Raw genomic sequence first — 25,398 nt, 5'->3', positions numbered from 1 at the left:
TAGAAATTCTTTACGAAATGAATAAAAATTCAAATAAAGAAAAAGAGGAAGACAATTACCTGAAAGTGTATTCGATCAGATTGCTGCTCATTAGATTGTTGATCGTCAGAAGGTGGCGAGGGTGGTATCATTGATTGGTACCAGTCTCGATTCTCCTCCAGAGTATCAAGAATCTCCTGGGCATCAGGATGAACAAGATCGGCCCATGTTTCCCAAAGTGGATGAACAATATAATCAATAAAGCCAACTTGAGATTTTTCAATTGTGGCACTGTGTCGATCACACATTGGACTAATATCCATATTCTGTTCACGTTCACGATCGCCTTGCAAAAAGAATTCCTCCATTAAAAGTCCAACCCATCGTTTATACAATTGAAGTGGTTTTGTGGGATTTGATAAATCGGCGCAATGCACCAAATTCTCGAGGACTTGTATTCGGTCCGTATAATTGTCGAGTAATAAAACACCTGATCCAGCGACTTTTTTCGTCTCCACCATTGTTTTCAAATCGGCCAAAAGTGTCATATGTTTTGACATATCGGTCGAAAGCACCATATCAATCACCATCTTCCTTAATGTTTGACGTTGTTTCTTCGTCATATTGACAAAGATGTCACAGCCTTCGTTCTGTAGAAGCTTGAACGCCACTGCCAAGTGATGGTTCTCCAGCACTGATTCGTCGTTGTACATCAGAGCGAGTTCTGAACCTGTTGGAAAATAAATCGTCAATTTAGTGGGGGAATTATTTTTATTTATTTCTGTATTTTTATTGACTTACTTGAATTAATCAGGAATTGATTCGTGAGACCAGGATGATCAACATCGTGGATAGTGGCTGCAAAGAGAGCTGCTGTGATTTCCAGTGGCGTGAATACAGACTGAAACAATTTATTAAAATGTCAATGTCGATACAAAAAAAATTTATTAAAAATTTATTAGCATTAAAATAATTGAAAAAAATGTGTGGAATAAAATTTACCTCAAGTGCAGGAGTATTGAGAAGAGTGTGCGTGGATTGTGTGACGTCTGCTGCATGAAGGCTATTGTGGAAGGGATTATCCTTGACGTAGTGATCCTCTAAGGTCATCATGAAGGTGACAAAGGTCTTGGGAGGAATTGCCAGGGAATTGAGCAGATCACGACTCTGGAAGACTGTGTACGCCACGCAGGTCAACGGTCTGTTATTGCTGAGTTCACCTATCCTGAAGATGTCGATTCCCCACTTGTCAATGTCCGACAGAAGCTGCAATTTCCAAGTGAAAGGTTCTCTCGTTAATACGTCTACTTTGATCGTTCTGAATCGAGTAATTAAACGGGCAAATGGACAACTTTAATATCACCAATGTGTCCTCTCTAAAACCTCATTGCTACACGTCCCATTGTTCTAGATTAAATTTAATCCGACTTTCTCTAATCGTATATTTTACAATCCTTTATAATCCTCAATATTGTCCGGTGTGAATAACAATCAGAAATTTTCAAAAATTCAATATTCATTTTTATTTATAATTTTTTTTTTTTTACTAAGAAAAATTTCAATCGTAAAATAAATAAAATAACGTAATTAAAATAATTATTAATTATAATTAAATAAATTCGTGCAGCACAAGAACAAGACAAATTTTAAATACCCTTTTAATTAATTTTTAATTGAAAGAAAAGATTCTTTTGCTTCCTGAATATATCGAGTTTTTCAGTGCGGATAAGGAAATGTTATGTGAGACACTTTTTTTCTGACTTTGCCTTTATTTCCTCATTGAAGAAAACGGCTTTTTGGATAAAGTAGATTAAAACTCATCTTTTTAACCCACTTTATCGCTTTGTTTATTGGAAAAAAAATTCTCTTTTTATAAATGAATCACGTGGGACACGTGTTCCAGACAAAAACCTATCGACGTTACTTGGCTCGCGCCATAAAAGGTGCAGTGCATATATTCTTTCCTGTAGTTAATTTCGGATGAAAAAACAATTATTTTTGTATACAAATTTAATCTATTAAAAAAACAAAAAAAGCCCTACTGCGTGTTAAAAGAGAAAATAATTTACCAAAATTTTCATCTAATTAGTAAATAATTGTGATATCACTATATAAATTACTATTTTAATATTTAAATTTTTCTCCGTTTTTCAAATTTTTATAAGCTTTTATTAATTTAATATACTGATATTATCTACTTATAATAATATTTATAACAATAATAAAAACACTTATTTATTTATTTCTTTGAAGTATAAACAAAGTTACAAGAGGGAAAAATAATATAATATTATTAAAAAAAAAGAATTTAATTTTTAAAAATAAATAATAAAAAAAATTTTTTTCCAATGATAATTTATTCATTATTTAATTTAACACTGTCGTTATTATTGATAAATATTTTATTTTAAAGGTTAATTTTAGAAGGCCGTAAAATAAGTTGATTATTTTATTTGGCGCCACTGAGTGTGGGCGTATGAAAAAAATGTGAAATAAACTTTCTGAAAATGGCAAATATTGAAGAAACGACCGATTAGGGAATTTCGCGTGGGTGCAAACAAAATTGCGAATGTTTTACTGTGATTTTATGAAAATATTATTTTCGTATTTTGTATAGGGAAAAATTTGTTTTTAATTATGTTCTTACTCTCCTTTTCTTTCACTTTTTTTCCAATAAAAACTTTTTTTTACATACTACAATTTTTTAAATTCAAAATTAAATATAAAATTACCTTCTTTTGAAAGTTAATTTTTGTTGAAATTTAATTTTAAATAATAATCTTATTAGTTTTAAAAAGAAAATTATTTTTTTAAAGGTAAATTATTTTTCTAGAGACAAAGTAAGTGATATATTAAATTTTAAATTTAAATTGTTTTCTAAATGAAACAATTTTCCACAGTGAAATAAGTTATAAAACCAATATTTAAGTTTTTCGAAATTTTGGAACAATATCCGACAAAATTAAAACTATTTCTGGGAATGGGAACAGAAACGCGGTTTAAAACGATGAAAAATTTTAAATCTCAATGAAAAATATACCTTGCCAAGTTGTTCTTCATGAGGTGTTTCAACCCCATGTACAGGTACTCGTTCTCCGGTAAAACTATTAGTATGCGTTAAGGGTTTTTTAACACCAATAATATGGGACATTGAGGATGGTCCTTTTTGTAGTCGATCCTTTTTCTTAGCTGCTCTCGCATCTGCACTTCCGGTTGAAGCCACAGCATCCTCAATTCGTAGGGATGGCAAATCCAACTCTTGTTGTTTATCTGTAAAAAAAATGTCATCAGATTCCTTTTATTTCAAAATCATTAAATAAAATAAAACTTCGATAATCTGTAAAATTTCAAAATAAATTTTTTATTTTATTGTATGGGTAATAATAAAAATTTATTTTTAAGTATAACTTTTAACAAGCCCGTTAGATTATTTTTTTGTAAGCTGATCATAATTTTTATCAACGCCAATAAAATTCTAAAAGCCTTTATAACGTCAGAATTCCGGGATTCCGATGGTCATTTATTTTTTTTTTGTTTTTTTTTTCTTTTAATAGACCAAACACTTTTGTCGCTGATAAATATATTTTCGCAAAATATTGACATAAATGTTAATAAAATTAGAAAATATAATAAAAATAGGAAATTACAAAAGTTTATTAATATTTATAAATATAATCATTTTTTATCAATAAAATTTTTAAAGAATTTTCAAAAATTGAAATTTCTAATTTTATTTATTCTTCCAAGAATTTGAAATTTTTCATCAAATTCCATATATTCAGAAGACGCAGATATTTTTTCAATTAAGAAATCAAATTCGAAGAATGAGAGGAGCAGTAAAAATAAATTATACCGTTACGATTGATTGCATTTAAATATTTTTTTTAACTGCGCACTTGAATATAGAAAATTGGTTTACTATATATGAAAATGATACATTTTAAGATCATGTACCACACCTTGATATCAGAATTTTACAGTTACGCAGTTAATCGAATCGATTATTACTGAATTAAATATTTAATAATTTGTTTCTGTTTTACACGCGTTCATTTATAATTATAACAGTATAAATAGATTTATCAATAGTGACGCCGTTCAAAGATCATCGTCAAGAAAAGAGATTAGGCGCGACGAAACGATTTTTATGACAATTTATATTTTTTTACAACTTAATTTATTTTTATTTTTAGCTCAATTGTCATTTTTTTAAAATATAAAATTATTCTAATCTTTTCTATTTTTTTTGTACATATTTTTAACTGAATAAAATTAATAAAAAAACAAAAATTTTTAGAGAAATTAAAATCATTAAATTTGTTAATTATAATTTTATAAATTACGTTTCTCAGAGTAATTAACACCTTTTAATGAATTAATCATTAGATTCGTCTTTCGTAAAAATAAAAATGAAAACACGTTCAAAGGAATATGTCAGTCACATTCAAGGTTTCATATATTCAAAACTGCTTGTTAACTTGTCGCGTAAAGTTTACCTACCATTCTGACAACTTTTGTAACACTCGATTAAAATCAATTTTCTCATCGAGAAGTGCGACGTTTTTTGCAAAAATAAAAAAAAATCAAATAAACTTGTAGTTAATTATTTTATCAACTTTAGATTTTAAATTTCCTCTTTTAAATTTTTTTTTGTTTCTATTGTTTCTTTAATATTCCTGTTGTAAATTATAAGTATAATTTTGTTATTAATTATAGTTTTTATTATCAAAAATTTTTTTTTTCTATTTTCACGAAATGTCTTTAATTTTTCAAAATTTCCTCCATATTATTTTAGATTATTTTCTTATAATTTTCTGTTTATTTATTTATTTTTTTTTTTTTGAAAATATTTGAAAACACAAAAAAAGATTTTTCCTTTTTACAGAAACCAGATACTCGCAGTATCAATTTTATCTTACTAAACAAGTTACAAGTCTTGTCATGTCGTTTCAAGTTTTCTCACTTATCAATACGTCAGAGTGGTCAAGATATTAAAAGTGGCGTACGTTTTCCTGATAAAGCTTTCTTTTTTTTTATTCTTATCAATCATTCAGAACGTGTGACTCTCATTAACTCAATTTGTTTCACACAGTTTATTATAATTATATTCATTTTTCATTAAATAATTAACTTTTTTTTTTGTAGAAAAATAATAATTAAAAATTCATCAATTTTTTTATCTTACCAAGAAAAGTGCTGCAAATATATTCGGAAATCTGGTTGCCAGACTTGGATGACTCCGAGAAGTGTGAAAGTTCTTTGTTCAACATCCTTTTAAACTGTAATCAGAAATCAAATATTCTCATTGTAATTTAATTAATTAATTTAAACTTTCTCGTTTTGTTCTTTTAAAATAGAAATTTTCTTTATCAATCTGATAATCATTTACTTAATAAATTAGTCAATTTTTAGGAAATTTATTCTTCTGATAATAAATGAAAACTTAACTATCAATATCGATGGATTTTTATCGATAATTATGTATGATTTCTTTTTAAATTGTCTTTGATTTTGACAAAAAAAAAAAAAAGAAAAATGATTGATGTCATAAGAAAAAAAGATTAATCGTTTGCCTTTTGTCTTGCTAATGATTTTTTTTCAGTAGCTTACTTAATAAAAACAATAATGTAACACATCTTTCTCAGAATTGGTAAAATTGCGTCTCTAAAATTATATATCTCTCGGATGAGATCAAAGCCAGAAATAATCGCAAAAATGAATAAAATAAAATTTAAATATAAGTTAATTTTTATCGTTTTTTTTTTTAAGAAAAAGATTTTTCCCAGCAAATAGAATTTCAAAAAGAAATGAAAAATTATGTGACTCGTTTCTTGCAATTGGGTTTTTCATCATTTATCATGTTTCTTTTCTTGAGAAAGGAGAATTTTCTTTTTCTTCTAAATCTTTCTGTTCACAACTGTCAATTGATGGAAAATGGACAAAAATTACTATTACTCACTATTTTTAATTAATAGTGCGATTTTTTTAAGTTTCTCTATAAGAATAACATTTTCTGTTTTATAATTTTAAAAAGGGTCATTTATCATAAACAAGTGGGAAAATTGATTCTTTTTCTAGAATAAGTACAAAATTATCGAATTTGTAGATAAAAAAAAATTATTTTAAAAATCGATTGAAATTGGATTAGAATTCTTTTGAACTCGAAAAAATTTAATTAAAAACATTCATTTCCTGCAGAAATTTCATTCGATTTCAAAGGCTTTTCTTTTATTTCCTACATTTTCACTTTATTTCCTGGCTTCAACTAGGTTCTTTCTTTTAAAAATTTTCATCAATGATTTAAAAATATTAACAAAATAATAAATAAATGAAAAAGACTAGTTTTTTCTTGAAATTATTAAAGTCGATACATTTACATTATTCAAAAAAAAATTATTGAACAAAAAGAAAATAAAATATCTAAATTTTATTCAAACTTCTATTTGAAAAAAATTAAAATAATAATTTTATTTCGAGTTAAAATTATTGTCTAGCATGTTTTGTCGATAATCAAAACAGATTAAGCCTGTTGAAATATTAATCAGCTTGGACAACTAATTAATATTTATCAATAAAGATCAAGGATGATGAAATATTGATAAAAAATTTCATCTAAACATATATAAGGAATTTGAAAATTTCATCTTAAATATATAATGTAAGTTTACATAATGGATGCTGGGTTGGAAATTTTTCTCATCCAAAGAATTATATTGAATTCTTAATGTGTGTTGCCCCCTTACGTGAAAGACATAAATAGGTGTTACGTGCGTAAACGAAAAATTGTCTGACAATTTTCAAGCCTATTGATTCAAGTCTTATAATGACAGTGACATAACACTCGTTTTGTATGAACAGTCTTTAAATGATATCTCACACGAATTATATTATGTCCCACAGTCAAAAATTTTTTAACATTCATCAGTATATGTTAAATAATATACATACAACCACATCCATCAGAGTGGAAGGATTATGGAAATTTTTTTTTCCAATTTTTTTTTTCTTTTTTTTTTTGAAGATTTCACACACACGTTGTGATTTATGGTTCCTCTTAAAAAAATGATTTAAACACATCTCTTATATGCCTACGATTGTTTATCGTTAAATTGAATAGAAAAACAAAAGATATTTCCACGAGATAAGTACGAGATAAGTTCTCCGTTCAGCAAGTCACTCAGAAATATGTCTTGATTTTAAAAAATTTGTTGTAAAATTTATTCAAATTTTTTTTAAACACAAAAATGTTGTTAAAAAATGTTTTTGGTATTTCTGATTATTTGGGTCGTTTTCATGATAAAAATCTACAAGAAAAATTATCTTCTTTTTTATATTGTGAAAAATTTCTTAAAATGAAAAAATAAATTAAAATGGACATTTAAAAAAAAAATTAATAAAATAGAAAATATATTGAAAATTAATAAAAAGTTTCTTAAGAAGAATAGAATAGTTTATTTCTTAAAATATAACAAAAGAGTATTGGATGTTGATTAAAAAAAGGATTAAATTGGTATTTGTGAATTTTACAACATAGTAGATACAAAACGGTAAAGCGCGCGTAAATCTTAAAATCTTGATCATAAACTTTTACTATCTGGATCGTAAAATTTACAATCTAAAAGAAAGTAAACTTTACTTAACTAAATAAATTACATTATATTGCAGTTATTCTGATTAAGTATCAAATTAAAGTTACAAATATAAATAATTATAATTTTTTAAATTAAATAATTTTAATTATTAATTTTTATTAAACTTGAATAAATTTTTGCTTATCTAAAATTAACATGGAGACATAAAAATAATTTAATATAATTAAATAATTAAGATTCTAGGAATTAAATGAGTTTACTCACATAAATTGAATTTTCAATGATAAAAAACGAAGTGACTAATGAGAAAATAAATTGCTAACAATAGAAAATAGAAATTGAATGCCAAAAAAGGAAATTTTAACACTGGTAGAAAATTGAAGTTACATTGTAATTAACAATAATTGCGTATCGTTTAGTGAACTGAAAAAGTTAATTAATCGTTTCCATTGATCCTTTCTTCATTACAAAGCAATATCATTAAAAAAGGAAATATATATGTATGTCGACATAGGAAGTCCAACATCAACTTCAACTATTGATTCGAGGTTACCCATTTTTATATACCAGTTAGACGTCATCTGTTTTCTATATATATATACGCTATAATTCTCATTTAAAATATATGATATGATTCTCCATAATTCATTCTTAAAAAGATAAAACAATTTTTTTACACACTTCATTATCATACTCAAATATTAATAAATTAAAATTGATTAAAATGAAATTTAGACGTTTTATTGAAAAAACATATTCAAAAGACAATTTTTAATATTATTGTGAAAGGTCAGGAAAATGCACTTTTGAACTTGTTTCGCTTTTAAGAGAATTTTAAAAAGTAATTTTGCATAATTAATATAAGTGGAGGGATATCAGAGAAGAATATCTAATATTTGAGTATTTTTACTCCTTTCCTTTTTTCTCACCTCGTTTCTAAACGATTTTTTGACTCATTATCATTCTCACAGCTTCCAACGCTAATGAAAAATTAATTAAATTATTTAAAACTCTCTACTTCTTTTACACTTAAATAATTAATTTTAATAAAAAATAATTCATAAATTTATAATATTTTTCAACTTTTTAACTTGTCAATTTTGAAATTATAAAACGAGATGGAAATACTTGGTATAAACAGTATAATAATTATTGATTGAGTGGAATAATTTTTAATCAAGGCTTATAACGTTTGGAGATGTGTATTTTGAGAAAAGTGGTTCAATTGGCTGAAATATTTAAGCCAATTACCCACAATTTAGGGATGATTTAACGTTCTACTTTGAACTTTAAATTCCATGTTGACAATCATTTTTATACTGATTTAAAAAAATGGTTATTTTTTTTTAAATATATTTTTAATCTACATATTTTAGTCAACATATTTGAATTTTATTTGCGAAAATAAAGTTAAAGCTTGGCATACTTCTTATCGTCTAAAATGCAACTGCCTTGATAAGTCTCTTGCTTTCGCAGCTGACAAAAATTATTTATTATCGGATAAATTTCAGCCTGTTTCAAAAAATTCACCGAAAATTTCTTTAATTTCCCCATTTTTCTTAAGTATATTAATATTTTTTAATTTCATAAAATAATTAATATTTCTAAATGAAATTTTTTGTCTCAAATTTCCTAATTTTTCGATTGTTTCAACTATTACATTGTCACAATGTTTTCAATTTATTTTCCTATAATTCATCCCAATTCATCAATTAGTCCGAAAGCTAGTATTAAATATTGTTTACAAACTTTTGTGGCTAAAGTGAAATAACCGTAATCAAGAATATAAGGTAAATAATGATTATTTAAAGTTAATGATTTAAATGCATTAATTTAAAAATATTAATAATATTATTAAAAATTTTTATTAATATTGTTTAAATAATTTAATGTTTAGTTATTTAAATTAATAAACAGTATCAAATTGGATTTTTGACAAAACTTGAAACAAATAAATAAATAAATAAAAATTAATAATTAATTAACCAGCAGTAATTATTAATAAATCAATTACTTAAATTATTAAGGAATAAATAATTGACTGTGGCTCGTAGTTATGAATTAAAATTTAATTAATAAAAAATCGTAGTATTGAATACTATTATCTTTTTATTAAATATTTCTGCTTTTTAAAAGAAGAAGTTTTCTTCAACAATTCAAAATTAATTGACTAAATTTACTTATTATTTGTTAATTACTATACTTATTATTTAATTAATTATTTATTAATTATCACTTATAATTTTCTTATTATTAAGTAAGTTTAATTATTGATTAATCAATCAACAAATTTAACAATCTATTTCATTGTATGATCTTTTCAAGGACATTTGTAATTGCCTTCTGTCCACGTCAATTTAACCTTAATTATTAAATAGATATATAATTAATTTATTAATTTAATTATTGACTAGATATATCAATTTTCAATTATTGTCTAATAATTATTCAACTAAGTTCAATTATTGCAGAATATTTAATTATTACCAAACAATTAATTTCAATTATTAAGTAATAATTGTCTACTGAAAAAGATATTGTTCCTTAAAGTGAAAATTTTTCTTTTTCAGTTAAATTTTAGATAAGTACAAAAAATATTAACTAATTAATAAAATTGTACTAATTAATAGAAAAATACCAGAAAGCGGAAACTGTCAAGATTCACGCGTGAGATAAGAGAAAATTTGTTTACCTGAACAGCCATAATGCTGGCCATCGCGGTGAGATCCGCGAGAGTTTTTAAGTAACGATGGTACCTACTGGATTTGTCAACTTTTCCAGTATCAACCTCTTCGCTAATCTGATGTACCATTTTCGAATTGAAACAAAAATCTCGACGTGAAATTCACACTTATCACAGACAAACAACGCGTCACACAGGGTCAATGAAACGTCCTTTTTTTTTTTTTTTTTTAACGTGTTTGTGCACGACGCTCTTTTAAAAAACGACAACTTCCCGCCAACAACTTTCGTATTATAAATTGTCTTCTTTCTTCTCCTACTTCTTCGGCTGAAGAAGAAATGAAAAGTTTCGCGAATAAACAAAATTTTTCAATTATTAGTGATAGAGCCGTTTTTGTTCACACTTTGTTTCACGTAAAAAATTCGATAAAAATAAAAATTTGATAAAATTTATCACTGAATTGGGAACTTTTTTTTTTTTTAATAAACCACTCCGAGCCTCGTTTTCTGGAACTACCGATGAGTACTTTCCGCTTCGACTGCTCAACGTGGTCTACGTGACTCGTATCGTTCAGGCTAACTTATATCTGGCGTGCGAATGTTCTCAATGTGCACGTATTTATGAGTATATATATATATATATATATATATGAATACCAAGAGCAATCAGAGAGGGGAATCTATGTTTTATGAGAGGAGCAAAAGAGAAGGGAAATTACATCCCTTTTCTATAATTTTACTTATGTGCGCAAATTAATTCTTGTTTATCCTACTAATTAGGAATTGAACCCTTTTGATAACCCACATATGAGATTTATTACAGAGAATGGGAAAAAAAATAATTCTTTTTTAAATTCTGCTTTCTGGAAATATTTCTGAATCTGCTTTACAGTAATTAACCCAATTTTCTACTCAATTCATTTTCACGAATCTCCCATTTTTCATATTGTTGTAATTTATCATATCTTTTTGTCTATTTTACCTCCTTTCTATAGAGGAAGTATTTTTCCTAATTTTTCAGGGAAAATTTTACAAATTAATGTGCTTTTTATTTTATCCAAAAAAAAAAAATTGAAACAACCAAAATTTTGGTGCAAATTTAATGCCAATAACCAAATTATTATATTACTAATTAAAAATTAATTATTTTTCTATTAACCAAACTGCTTGTAAAATTTATTTGGCTCAATCAATTTCTTTGATGTGAAATACTTTTTTTCATTTTCTTTTAGAATAAATTTTCATTTAGAAACAAAAAAAATTTTTTTCTCAACGAATTTTCTATAAATTTGCATATAAAGTACAAAAGAAATATTAAAAAAATAATTACTTATCGAAAGAAAAAAAATTCTTATTGAAAAAGAAGAGTAATTCTTAACGCCTTTTATTTTCCACTGATCATATTTCGATTCCTTTGGACAATTAGATATCCACAGAGCGACAGAAAATTCATTTGAACAAAAGAATAGAGTTTTCATCGAGAAAATGGATTGGGAAACGATTTTTTTTTTTTTTTTTTTTTTTTTTAGACAAAGATAAAGCGAGAATCATTGTTGAAGAAAAATTGACTCATGAATTATAAGTTGATACCATTTGAATCGCAAGTTATCAAACAATAAACCTCTTTTCTTTATGCGAGCATAAAAACTTTTGAGAAAATTGAAAACAATCATCCGAGACATATATAATGGATATCAATAAAATTTTCATGATTTTATATGTTTCAGGTTGTAATTTTTTTATGTTGAGCATATTCGATGTTCAAAATTAATTAAATCATTGTTTTTACTTTAAAAATGTAAAATTTAAATTAATAATAATATTTAAATTTAAATTAAAATTAATTTATAAATTAATTTAATTTAAATTCTAATAAAGCAATAGGTATTTATTAGGTACTAAATTATAATTTTTTGTTACCCAAAACAGGTTCAATAAATATGAAATTTTTATTTTGATTTTTGTATTAAAAAAATAGGTCAAATATGTTTTTGAGAATAAAATTAATGATCATCTATGAATAATAATGATAATTATTATTATTATCAAAACCTGACAAGGTCGAGAGAAATATTTGCCAATATCTACAAGGAATTTGTGGAATTTCAATTTGAGCTACACACACACATATTTGAAGCAAAGAGACTCAAAAGTTTAAAGTAGAAAATACATCGAATCGTAATTTTGAAGTAAAGATTTCTCAATGACCATAAAGAACTCTTTGAAGAAGAAATTTTAAAATAGAATTTTGCTATAAAATCTCCGACTTCAAACACACTATCTTCTCTACCACAAGATTAGTATGGAAAAAAAAAATATTGTACTTTTTTAAAAAAAATTTCAAAAGTATTTTCATACCCGATCTGCTACTTTTTGCAAACAATTTTAATCGATAAAGAAAAAATAGTTTGATTAAAATCAAATTGTTGAATATAAATTAATTAAATTAGTCGATAAACTGATAAATAAATAAAATAATTAAGAAATTAATAATTAATTTAATTTTTTAATTTAATTTTTTTATTTTTAAAAAAATTTTCCCAAATTTACATATTACGTGTATTTATTAAAAAATAAAATAATTGTTTGTTCAACAATTCTTTGAAATAGTTTTTACATATTAGTTTGTATTTTCGATTCTTATTAATATCGTGATCCTTAAAAAACATTAAATAAGATGTAAATGTTTATTTTTTACGCCGGAAGTGATGAATGAATTCTTGTCACTTTAATACCTGATAAAAATATATGCATCATCCGGGTCTCGTTACGTTGATTCATTTCGGACTTTCCAAAAAAAATTTATGCACTGATTATCAAATAAGTATTATGTACGAAAGGTTTTTTTTCTTATAACAGTAAGTTGACAATTAAAAACCATTAATAGATAATTAATATAAATTTTAAAAAACGCATTTTCTAAAAATATTTAATAATTTACTTCTTAGAAGTAAAAAACTAATAATTAAAAAAAAGTTTACTTAAAATATATTTAAAAATTAAAATTTTCCGCAGAATTACTCAGATACAACTTTTTAAAATCCATTAAAACTTTTAGTGCTCTTTAATGTAAATAAATAAATTGTTCTTTAGAAACATTTAAAATTTCATAAAAACATCTCATTTAAAAAAATACTTCACTCGCTAGCATAAATTTTTGTTTTATCAGTTAAGTAATTTTATATTCAACAATTGATTTATTATAATGATTTAATTTTAATCAAATTATTTTTATTTAATAAATAATAAAATATGTATTTGAAAAATCATATTTTCAATTGAAATTGCATACAGTAATTATAATTAATATTTATTGGACCGCATTCCAGAAGGATTTGAAAAAGAAAATCTTTTTTTAAATATAAAAATACTATTAAGTAACAGATGTTCGCGTGTTGAAGCACGTGGATATATGATTTGATATTACATATAAAGCATTTTGCATTGAAAACGTGTACAATGCAAACTCGACGAGATGACTCCACTTTGCAAATGTTCAATGTCAAGATCATATGCATCTGGAAAAACAAATGTTTTTCTGCGAAATATAAAGCTCAAGAAAATACAAAAAGGAGACAAGTTCAGTAAACTAACAAAACTGTAATAATATTGCAAAATGTTTTTTTTCATTTTTTTTCATTCGAAAAATGTGCATTGAATATATTAAATATTATAATTTGTATGTAGTAAACAAATCCTATCGATTTTGGATACAATGATAGAAAATTAAATAAAAAAAAAAAAATAAAAGACAAACTATCAGTGACGAAACAATAAGATTAGCATGTGTGTATTATATTTTCACAGGATGCGCGTATATAAGTCGACGTCAATATGACTGGTAATGATAATGATTATATTTATAAAGAAAGAGTACTCTCTGAATTTATTGAGACACTTTGCAATATTATAATGTTCAACAATAAATTCAACGAAAAGACCGTTAAATAAATTTTTCTCGAACATATCAACGAACCAAACGGGTTTTTAGCACTATTTTTTATTAATAAGATTCTAGATATATCCCAACAACCGGTCGCGCCTATCACAAAAAATACTGCTCCCAATTATAATAACTCAGATTCCTCTTGCGAATGATTACAATCGAACCTGTTTGACACTAGTCACAATAATAATTATAATAATAGAAAATAATAATATTGCTTTTGCGATAATAATATTTTTTAAATATATTAATAATTATAAATAAATAATAAAAATAAAAATCTTTTTTGAAAAACAAATCAGAATTTCTCAAACAGAATATAACAGGTATAATTTATGATCCGTTTGAGAAATTCTAACCCTATATAATGAATTATAATTAAATTACAAAGATTTCATTAATTAAATTTCTTGCTAATTGTTTTAACTTTGTTAAATTCTCCTTTTACCGAGTTCACATGTATACATAATAAAACGTGCGCATGGAAAATAAATGTCACGACCTATGCAAATGGTACTTGAAGATTTCGTGTAATAAACTAGTTCATCGATTTTGATGCTCTCACGTCCTTCTGCCTTTACAGCTGATTGCTTCATGAGAGTATATGTAAACTTTGCTTTATTTACACCTGACTTAAAGCGTTGAAACTGATGTGAAACTCTTGCGGTGTGCGCGTCATTCGGTGATTCTTAACTCGATCAATGATTTACCTTCTTAATCCCCTATGTACGTACGAAACGAAAATGGCTTTCAATTGATATAGTTATCTTAATTAATAGGATTTATTGCCTGACAGGAGATTACTCTAATTTTCTTCTATATGAGTCAAACAATAATTGTTGATATTGCCATAAAATATAATCCAATTTTAGAATTAATTAAATTCCTTGAATTTTTCTACAATTATTAAATTTACGAATAATTTATACAATTTTAATCGCTGCGTTCATTTTTTTTAAATTTGCTAACTAAAATGTTTTACTACAGCTGCTAAAAACTTAACTGTGACGTATAAACCAAAAAAGAATTCGCAAACTACCTGTCTCATATATTATCAAGCAATCTCTAATTATAAAAATTAATTAAACGAATAATATTTGAAAACAAATTTTGTACAGATATAAATAAAACGGACAAAGAAATTAGTTTTAGAAAAATTCTTTTTTTTCTGTGTAAAACCATTATTTCTATACAGATAATAAAATTGACGAATGTTATTTGGCGATTAGAAAAACATGAGAATATTTTTGAAATAAATGATAAACGCGAAATGTGTTGCTGTTGTGTAAAAATAAGTTAATTTGAATTTTCTAATCGGAACAAGGTCATTTCTCCTTCAATGAGTTAAAAAAACTGGCATCAAGGTACAAAATGTGTGTTAATAACCTTGTGTCTTAAATTGGGTATTTTGCACTGCAAATATCCAATTCATATACAAAAATCATTAAAGCCAACTTTTTTATTTCTTTCATATATGCACACGAGAATAAAGAAATCACGAATAAACTTTGTTACTTTTAATTCCTTTTTTATTTCTTCAATTGACTTTTTTCTATATATTCTTTTTGACTTTTTAATGTCTCGTCCATTTTACAGCTCATTAACATTTAGACGACACTTAATGAACAATCACTTCGTGAATGTATTTTTTTTTATGTTATTTTTATGTTAAACAAATTAATGATTTTTAATAGAAAGATTTTTTTTTACATTGGAATTTTTAATTTAATTTTAATTCATTAATTTAATGAACGACAAATGGGAGAAAAATCAGATCCGCGATCACGAGACCTTGAGATTGTTTTTTAAGACGGTCGTATGTTAACAAAGGATTCAATTTCTGGAGGCTACATTTTCGACAAGATATTGATCTTATATATTCAATTACATATTCCCTTCAGGGTATACATTCTTTTAATTTACTAATTTTTTTCATTTAAAATCGACAAAAAAAAAATATTTGCATTTTTATTTATTTAAATTTTTAACTTAAATAAAAAATATATAAAAGTCCGAATATTATTTAATTAAAAATATTTAGTTTTCGATTAATTTTTAATTAGTCTATTAATTTATATATTAAACCGGATTTTGCAAAAATGGACGACTTGTCTACGTGACTGAATGAAAGTATTTTTTTTTGTTCCATATCAAAATTGTTTTTTGTCATCTGTTGATTTATGGGTTTATTTTGGTTCTCGCAAAAAAAAGAGGCCGAGTTAACAATAAATTATAAAAAAAAAATTGAGATAAGCAAATTTGTACGTTTCATAATTATTTAACGATTTTAATATTAACGATTGCAATTTTTAAATTATAATTTATAATTGCAAATTTTTTTTTAAATAAAAACTTAATTGTAATTTGCAAACGATTTAATAAATCGCAATTTTTTTTTGGAAATTATTCGGAATTTCGTTAAATAATGAAATAAAAACAAAATTACATAATATGTAATATATTTACGGTAATAAGTAAAAATGTAAATAATTTTTTCTCAATCGTTTTCTAAAAAGTTTCTCGCGATTTATTTTCTGAATTAAAAATACGATTTGAATCAGCGAATTTAAAATTTATCCCCGAGGAGAATATTTCGGGGTGTGTAGGATATAAAATAAATTGTCGGACTTGAATTTTCTCTTTTGAACAATCATTGTCCTTGCAATAGAAATTCCAAAGGGGGGGAAAAAAAATTCAATTTACTCTAATCAACTGAATTCCAATTGTGCGTACTTGACCCATGTACGTCGGGAGAATGCAATATTATAAATCGTGTCTCTGTAAAGGTAATCATGTCAATTTGTCTTCCTGGTGAATGTGAACTTTCATAATTACACAAACGATTTACAACTAAATGTCATTGGCATCTAATATATTATAAAAAGAGAAATCATAGGTTTATTTTCAGTAAAATATTATTTTTTTTATAAATAATATAAATATTATTATTTATTATTTTTATATTAAAAAATATTAAGAATGATTTGTTTTTTTCTTGTTTACAAGAATAATAATTATGAAAATACTTATTAACAGAAATATAACTAAAATATAACGATGCAAATTATACTGAAAAAAAAAATGTAATCAAGATGTGAGGTTAATTGTTCTAACGGTTAATTTGTTACGTATTTATTGTCTTGTGGTAAATCGAAGGATTATACTGTTAGATATCTGCATATGTAACTAACACCGCACAATTATTATCCAATTGATTTAATAATTATACCTTACTGATAAAGTTATATATATATCGATACTAAAAATCGCATTAAACTTCCACCTTGATCACTGATCGATTTGTCCTCCAATTATTCTTAATCATTAAAAATATCACAAATTTATTATTATTTATTATTATTTCTATATAATTTATTTACTTTTAAGTAATTTTTTTATTCGGTGCTTTATTTTTTTTTCTAATCAGTAAAGAAAATTAGTAATTAGAATTGTTCATTTTCAGTCATGAAACTAAATTTGTCGCAATGATTCTCGGATTAACTTTTTTTTTAATATTCGCGAGACGAGAATTTTAATCGCAATGAATATGTCAATTTTTGATTGTACTATTAATTGATAATAAATGCAATCGTACATAAATAATTCATAGATAATTAAATTGGAACAGTTAACGATATTATTCCTGAAAAATTGCTTTGCTTTTTGCCTTCTATTATGTCACAAACGAAATATTCGCATATTCGCGATGCTAAATATTAATTACATTGCTTAAATTATTATCAAATTTTTTAATTGAATTAAATACTGATTTGTTAAATTAAATATTTGTTAAATTAATAAAATTTGTCTAAGAGCCAAATAAATTTTGTTTCAAATTTTATTTGTCTCAAATAAAATGAAAATAAAAGATTTCTTTAAGAATTGAAAATAAGAAAAAAATTGATTATTGCCATGGAAAGCTAAATTTATCCGCTCTCTCGTGTCAGAATAATGAATTCAAATTAAAAAGACCGAAAAATCGAATTCTTGGAATAAATTATGTTTCTAATGATGAAGACAAATGGAACTTTCCCGGGTCCTTTTTCGAATGAAAACAGACACACACACAGAAAATTTTAACAAGTATAGAAAGTATGTGAGCACAAAATCCATGAATTGCAGATGAAGATCCACAGGAAATTGGATTATTTGTTTGATTTAAAGAATCCGAGAAGTGGATCTTTATGCTTTCGTCATTGCTCCACTTAATACAAAGAATTTGATATAAAATAGACCAATTGGTAGGGAGACAGAACTATATATAAAATACGGGAAATTATAAAAATGACATTTTTTCTAAACAAAATTTCTGTTTCAGAAACAAAAATTAGAAATCTAATTCGAAAATTAAATACTTCCTTCCGAGAAGTTGAAAATTAAAAAAAAACAATCATTTCTATGTAATTGAAATGTGTCATAGCAAAAAATGGAATTTGCTGTGACAGGATTTTTAAGAAAAAAAACTCAGCCACTTAAAATTAATAGGCAATTAGATAAAATTAGCAAAATCGTAATTAATAACGACCTAATAAGATATATATATATAAATGACTAATATGAAAATTATCTATTTAGGAAGAAACGTGATTTAAGAAATTATAAATGAAATAAACTGTATACAATATTGAAATTAGGAGACACTGAAAAGAAATCTGAGCACGTTTTGCACGAATCACGGATATATATGTACGTGCTTTCTGTCGCAGCACTCAAATGGATTTTGCAGTAACTGGAGCAAGTTACATTATTCTATATTCTGCGTACGTCATTCTTGATATACGTGCAACGGATATAGGTATAACACGTGAAAATCATTGTATTTTCACACTGACTATTTAATTGTCTCTGATATACGCTATTGACAGGGAAAAGTAATTGTATTCTGCATATAACAAAACTGTTTTTTCCACTATATATATATTTATCTGCAAACAGTTTTAACTTTCTAGTTCTTCCAATAAATTGTGAAACTTTTCATTTTTATCTATATTTGTTAAAAAAAACGTCACATTTACATTTTGCTTAAACATCTGATTCAATATTTGACATTATTTCTATAAAGTAACGTGTTAATTTTTATATTGTACAAAGAGAAAAATTTGCTTTTATATGCTCTCTAAATTTTAATTAGTGAAAATTTTAACTAATTTGAATTAGTAAATCAATTTATTCGGTTAATTTAAAAAAAAAAATTTTAATTTTTTTCTAAATTTGGAATTCATAGATGAACGATAAATATTTACTGTCAAGAATTATTCAAAGCTTGTTATTGCGGAAATTTACAAGAATTATGTAATATTTTTTAATAAATAATAATCGCTTTCATTAGACCATACAATCTAATGCCATAATATTAGAAACGTGTTTTGACACGTGAAGATAACGAATAAAATATATTCACCCAACTATATAAAGTGTGTGGGCTTTGTTGCATATACAAATGTCATCCAATCATTTATTTATATGCAGAAATAAACTACCGCACACTGATACCCTTTTATAATTGTTTCATGAATTCCTTTAGACATATATATGTATTTTAATACTCGACGGAGATACTTCATTCATCAATCACAGTAAAAATTGAAAAAATATAATAAATAAAAAACAAATTTTGGTTTTTTAACCAACTATAAAGAAAAAAAATAAAATTTTCAAAAACAAAAAATGAAAGGAATGACAAAAAAATTAAAAAAGAAAGACAAATAATTAAAAATAACGAACCGCACGAAATGCGTTAAGTTGGAAAATTTTATTCACACAGAGCATTTTTATTATCAGATTCAAGACGCGAGTACAGTCGAATTTTTTTTTTTTTTTGCTAGAGAAAATAAACAAATTATTGCATATATATTTTTGCAAAAAATTGCATGCGCTGTCAACAAAGAGAGTCGCACTCCTTTTGAGAAGTGTTGCATTGATGTAAATCGTTAGACAAACATTTACGAAGTAAAGATAACATTCCGTTACTTAGGAAGAAAACCACAAGCCATATATATTTCCCTTTTTTTAAATAAACTTGCTCCCGGAAAGTATATATATATTTTTTTTTTTGAGATTACTAGTCGGACGTTTAATAAATTTAAAAAAATATTTGTTGAAGGGTGCGCGCCCAATATTGCGCAATTTTTATAAAAAATAAAGAAATTAATATAAAATCCAGTCTCGTAAATCTACCTTTTTCATTGAAAGACAGCGGGTGTCGGAATGTGTATGTAAAAAAAAAAACTGATACTCAAAGATGAAGAGCATTCCCAGAATATGTTTGGCGCCAAAAGTCTATTGGCCCGGTGCCAAATTTTCGAATTGTGGTTGAATTCAAAACGTCACAGGATGTCCAAGAAAATTGACCTTGTTCTTGTGATGACCACTTTATATCCAAACTTTAAACTCATTGAATTTTACAAATAATTAATTAAAAAAAGAAAATGTTTTACTGATTTCTTATTATTTAATTATTATTTTTTCGCTAAATAGAAATTATTTTAATTGAAAAATGGAAATAATATTTTTAGTTTTTTTTTATCGAATTATTCCAAGGGATATTATTTCAAATTGTAAAAGGATGGGTATAGTGTTTTGTTCCCTAGCTGATATACCCTTTCAATATCGTGTTATTTGATCTTCATACGGACACATATATATTATGTATAATGTACCTATTCACGCTCATATTATTATCGTAACAAACGAGACTCGTAAAAAACTATTTGCTTTTAATTTTATCCTCGCGTTTCTAATTTCTTTCATTTGCAAAAAAAAAAACTAGATTATGCAAGTTTCATATGTATGGAAAAAAAAATTTGAAATATTTCGCTAAAATAGTGAAAGATTTAACTAAAAGAAAAAATTTTTGCTATATAGTGAAATATTTCGCTGTTTCAGGTAAATCTTTTTTTCCTGTTGAATTAATGTAATTTTGCTCTTTTTCTAAGAAACATGAAGATGAATAAAAATAACGATCAATAATAAAAAAATAGATTTTTTTTTACGAAAAGTAATTGAGTAAAAAAATGTTGATTCGAAAAATTAAAGTTGTCAATTATATTGGATAAAAAAAAACGATAGTAAAAATTAGAATGTTTACAATAAAATGCAAGTTGGACATTTTGATGACATATGCAACAAAATAACAAGAACGGCGCCTTTAACTGTGGAAAATTTCATTTGTGCGAAAAAAAAACACATTGAGTCATTTAGTACAATTCAAAACGATTGTCCGTCGTCTAAGTAAATTCATCATTACAATAATTTTTAGAAATGTATATATAATTTAAAAATCAATGGATAAAACTGATTTACGAGTTCCGAGTGCGAAGATGGTTTGCTTCCGTCAATGAGAATTGGAAGTACAAACAACCTTGACTCAGTTTTCTATATAACGACACAAGGATCTGTTCACATCTTAAAAGATCAAGTTGTGGATTTCACAAGATATTTTGTCGATTAAAATATGTGTATTTTTTTTCCAACGTTATAATGAAATATGGCATATTCGTATATAACGATAAGGAAGAAATGTGAATTGTTTATAAATTGGATTACTGGTTTGCGTCATTCCACTTCAAGAACTTGCTACAAAGCAATGGCATCCAACTATAGTAAATAATTTTCCAATTTATTTGTCGTAATTAATTATTGCTTTGTTGTGTGTAGAGAGTGAAACTCTATGACCATTGGAACACAATATAAACTGAGGAACTCATTACAATAGTCAAATGGAAACAATGACAGTTTATTTTGCTTTAATTTCACTTCTCACTGACAAAATCCAGTTATAATTGGATCTTAAAATTAGAGGAATTAACTCAACCAAAAATGAGCTCGAAAAATGAAAACTGCAAAAATTGTTTTCTAACTATCGTCAGAACAACAACAACAACAACTATTTCTTATTTATTATATCTTCTTGTTTTAAATTATCGCTTTAAATTTTTAAAATCAATTGTAAAAAAAAATTGATTAAAAATTCACAAAAATTGTGCGTTATCATGAAAGAAGCACGAATACAAAAAGGAAAGAAAAAACGTAATTTTAACAGGAGATTCGGTCTCGTACCAAATAGAGTGAAGCTTTTTCTGCGTTTCTCCATTAGAAACTTCTAATTAACACACTCATGAATGCGGAACTTTTTAACTGGAAATGCAAATTCTAAAGGAATAATTTAACTCAATTGAAAAGTACTATCAAAAAAAAAAAAAAAAAAGTTTTAAATCGATTGAATTTTTTTTTTCTTTAACTTTTCTAACTTTAAAAATATGATTTGTTTTGTTGAATTCCCTTTTTCCTCTTATACTATCAAAAATTTAATTCTGCTTTTTAATTTGAAAAATTTGCTCTGTTTCTAAATGAAAAAATCTCAATTTTTCATGTCAAGGGAGCTGAATATTAATGAATGTAATTAAAGCAAAAGCGAATAATTGACTTTTAAATAGCGATTTCGATCTTGTTAATAGTTCAAGTGATGAAGCGAATTTTTTTTAAGCTTTTGATCAAATAGTTGATTCACGTATTTATGAATTTACTTATCTTGTATTGATATATAACAACTGTATCTACAATTTGAATGTGGGCCTTGCATCAAAGTTAGGAATTTACGTTTATTATAATTTATATAGGTTCATTGTAACTCCCTACCTCTCTAAATTTCAATTAGTGCGAACTCATCCACTGATATTAGTTGAAATTTTATAAAATAAATTATATAATTAGTAGAAATAGAAATTTTATACATTAAAAAATTAGTAGAACTAAATTAGTAGAAATTATCACTAATTTTTAAATTAATTAATTCACTGAAAAAAAATTTATTTGATTCAAATATAGAAATTTTTGTCCCAAATATTTTAAAACAAACATAAATTATGTAAAATTAGCAAAACGATGATAATGATTCTATTGTTTTCACGCTTGTTTTGAATAATAAAGTCCTAAATTTTTTATTTTTAAAAATATAAGCTTCCAATAATTTTGAAAGAAGGTATCGCCAAATTAAAATTGATTCAAATCTAAAAGCATTATTGTCAATTACTAATGGAGTCAATGAACATATGCATGCCAAATAATTTACGATCCCGGAAGAGATGAATCATGTCTATTCACTTATCATTTGTAAAGAGTAGACAGAGGGGAATCTGATAAAAAAAAAAAGTTATACACGTGAAATGACGCAGCAAAATGACCCTCAAAATCTATCAAGATAGATTAATTGAAATTAAATTTTCGATCTGTCGCTTTTTAAATGTATATGAAAATTATTTTATACCATATATTGCCATAATCGTTACAATAGAAAAAAAATAGTTTTCGATAAAAAAAGAAGCTCCTAAAATAATTTTTAAAATGACGTTCAAAATAGCGAATTGAAATAGCATTAAATATGGATTAACCCCATCGTATACATAACAATGTATAAATATTTTGGTGCAATTAGGTGGGATAATAATCGTACAATCAGAAATTAAAAGGATCACGAGCTTAAAACGTGATTCCCAAGAGACAATCGCTGATGACCTTTAAACTTGTAAACGAAAGGTTAACAGATCTGCCATATGAAGTTATGTCTACGATGAAGAAGCTTCATTATTTTTCATTAAGTAACTTTATCAAACTGTGTGTACGTGCCTTTGTGTAACATTATAAATCATGAAGGTAATTTTCACTACTTCCACTGAAGAAACAACAGCTTCACTAAAAGTTTTCCATCAGACTTAAACAATTACAGATAAGACGGCGTAATTTTAAAGAAGCCCCTTTATCTGATAAAATTTTACAGTACAAAGTTCGTTACACATTACAAGTCTCATTACTGTATTAAAAAAAATGATTTTTTTCTCATTCGATAAATATTTCGCAAAAATAATAATAATTTATATTTAAATAACTATCGTTTTCAATTGTAACTACCATAAATCATTACAATTGCTTGTAAATTACATTATCATTACATAAAATATTACGTGAAAAGAGATTTTCTAAATTCATCACCTAATGAGATTCAAGTATATAAGAATCTCTCAACTCTTGGAAAATGAGATTAATAGAGTATATAAATTTGCAATTACAAATTCCCTCATATCTTACGTGCATTTACAAAAGCAAGTTTGTTCATAATTTTCTCTCTGGGAAAATTTACGATCTTATTCTCTTCACACGTGTGTCCTTTTCTATATACTTTTAGAAAAACAATTCCCAGATTTCTCGAACGTCAGAATCGGTGAAAATATATTTCGAAATCTAATGGAAAATTTACGATTGAAAAATACTATAAACGAAAAGAATGAACAGCAAACAAAAACATAAATTTTCAAATATATTCAGAAAATGAAAATTTGTGGAGATAGATCAAAAAAAAAAAAAGTATACGAGATTTTTTAAGGAAATCGAGGTCGGAAGAATTTTCTCGGACCTTGATGTCCCTGATTTTGCAGATTTGGTCTTGACGCTCCATTTGTCTCGATGAGAATAAACGAGTTCGAAGCTTTCGTAGACACGTACATTGTGTGCTTCATTAGAAAGTGTTGAGTTCAATAAACTTATTTCAAGGCTGTGGAATTAACTCTCCTTAGAGTTTTTGCTTCGAACAATACTACATGTCTGTATACTTAAACTGTTTACAATCTCCGCAAAAAATTTCACACTTAATTGGAATTTTTGAGGAAAAAAGAAAATTATATCTCCCTAAAAATCATGAATTCTAAAATTTCAAAAGTATAAAAATAAAATATTCTTGAAAGTATACAGAATTGCAAATTTGTAAATGCGAAAGGAACTGATGCAGTACTCAAATGAGGAAAATTGTACAAGGTAAATTGAAATTAATATTCCTAGGCAAAATGATAAATAATGAATTCGTTTTTAGATATTAAAGTCTTTGCAAATAATTTCCATCAAAGCGAAAACTTGATGCACGTTATTAATCATGATTTATCTTTACTTTACTCGGGCAAAATATTTAAGTAGCGCTTAAATCAACTTGCACTTTATGTTAAGTTAGGACAGTAATTGTGTTTAACCTTGACTTACGGTTCAAAAATAACAATATTTATAGCCTAAAACAACTATTTAAATAATTTACTAAATTAAAAAAAAAAATTTGCATAAATTAGTTATAATTAGTCGGATCGACTTTTTAATATTCAAAGAATATTTAGTAAATTAATTAGCTATGGAATAAAAAGAGTTTTAATTATGAAATGA

General features: G+C 25.4%; 1 protein-coding gene across 18 annotated transcripts in view; it reads right to left on the bottom strand.

Annotated features, from left to right (window-relative positions):
- The window catches only part of LOC127282734 (cAMP-specific 3',5'-cyclic phosphodiesterase), a 262,846-nt gene that overhangs the window by 3,776 nt on the left and 233,672 nt on the right, over window positions 1–25,398 (bottom strand). For 17 of the 18 annotated variants that reach the window (XM_051307188.1, XM_051307190.1, XM_051307198.1 and 14 more), the window contains 5 exons: window positions 5,165–5,258; window positions 3,020–3,249; window positions 982–1,245; window positions 781–880; window positions 60–709 (listed from right to left, as the gene is read on the bottom strand). In XM_051307188.1, the coding sequence (XP_051163145.1) occupies window positions 60–709; window positions 781–880; window positions 982–1,245; window positions 3,020–3,249; window positions 5,165–5,258 (1,338 nt within the window). Of the gene's footprint in view, window positions 1–59; window positions 710–780; window positions 881–981; window positions 1,246–3,019; window positions 3,250–5,164; window positions 5,259–10,263; window positions 10,833–25,398 lie in introns of those variants that run through there. The other variant, XM_051307200.1, reaches the window with a different exon arrangement.

Source organism: Leptopilina boulardi, unplaced genomic scaffold (assembly GCF_019393585.1).
Source record: "Leptopilina boulardi isolate dan_hultmark-lab unplaced genomic scaffold, ZJU_Lbou_2.1 LbouV2_302, whole genome shotgun sequence".
Classification (NCBI taxonomy): Eukaryota; Metazoa; Arthropoda; class Insecta; order Hymenoptera; family Figitidae; genus Leptopilina; species Leptopilina boulardi.
The sequence above is the reverse complement of the archived record's forward strand: the minus strand, read 5'-3'. Positions and strand labels throughout refer to the sequence as shown.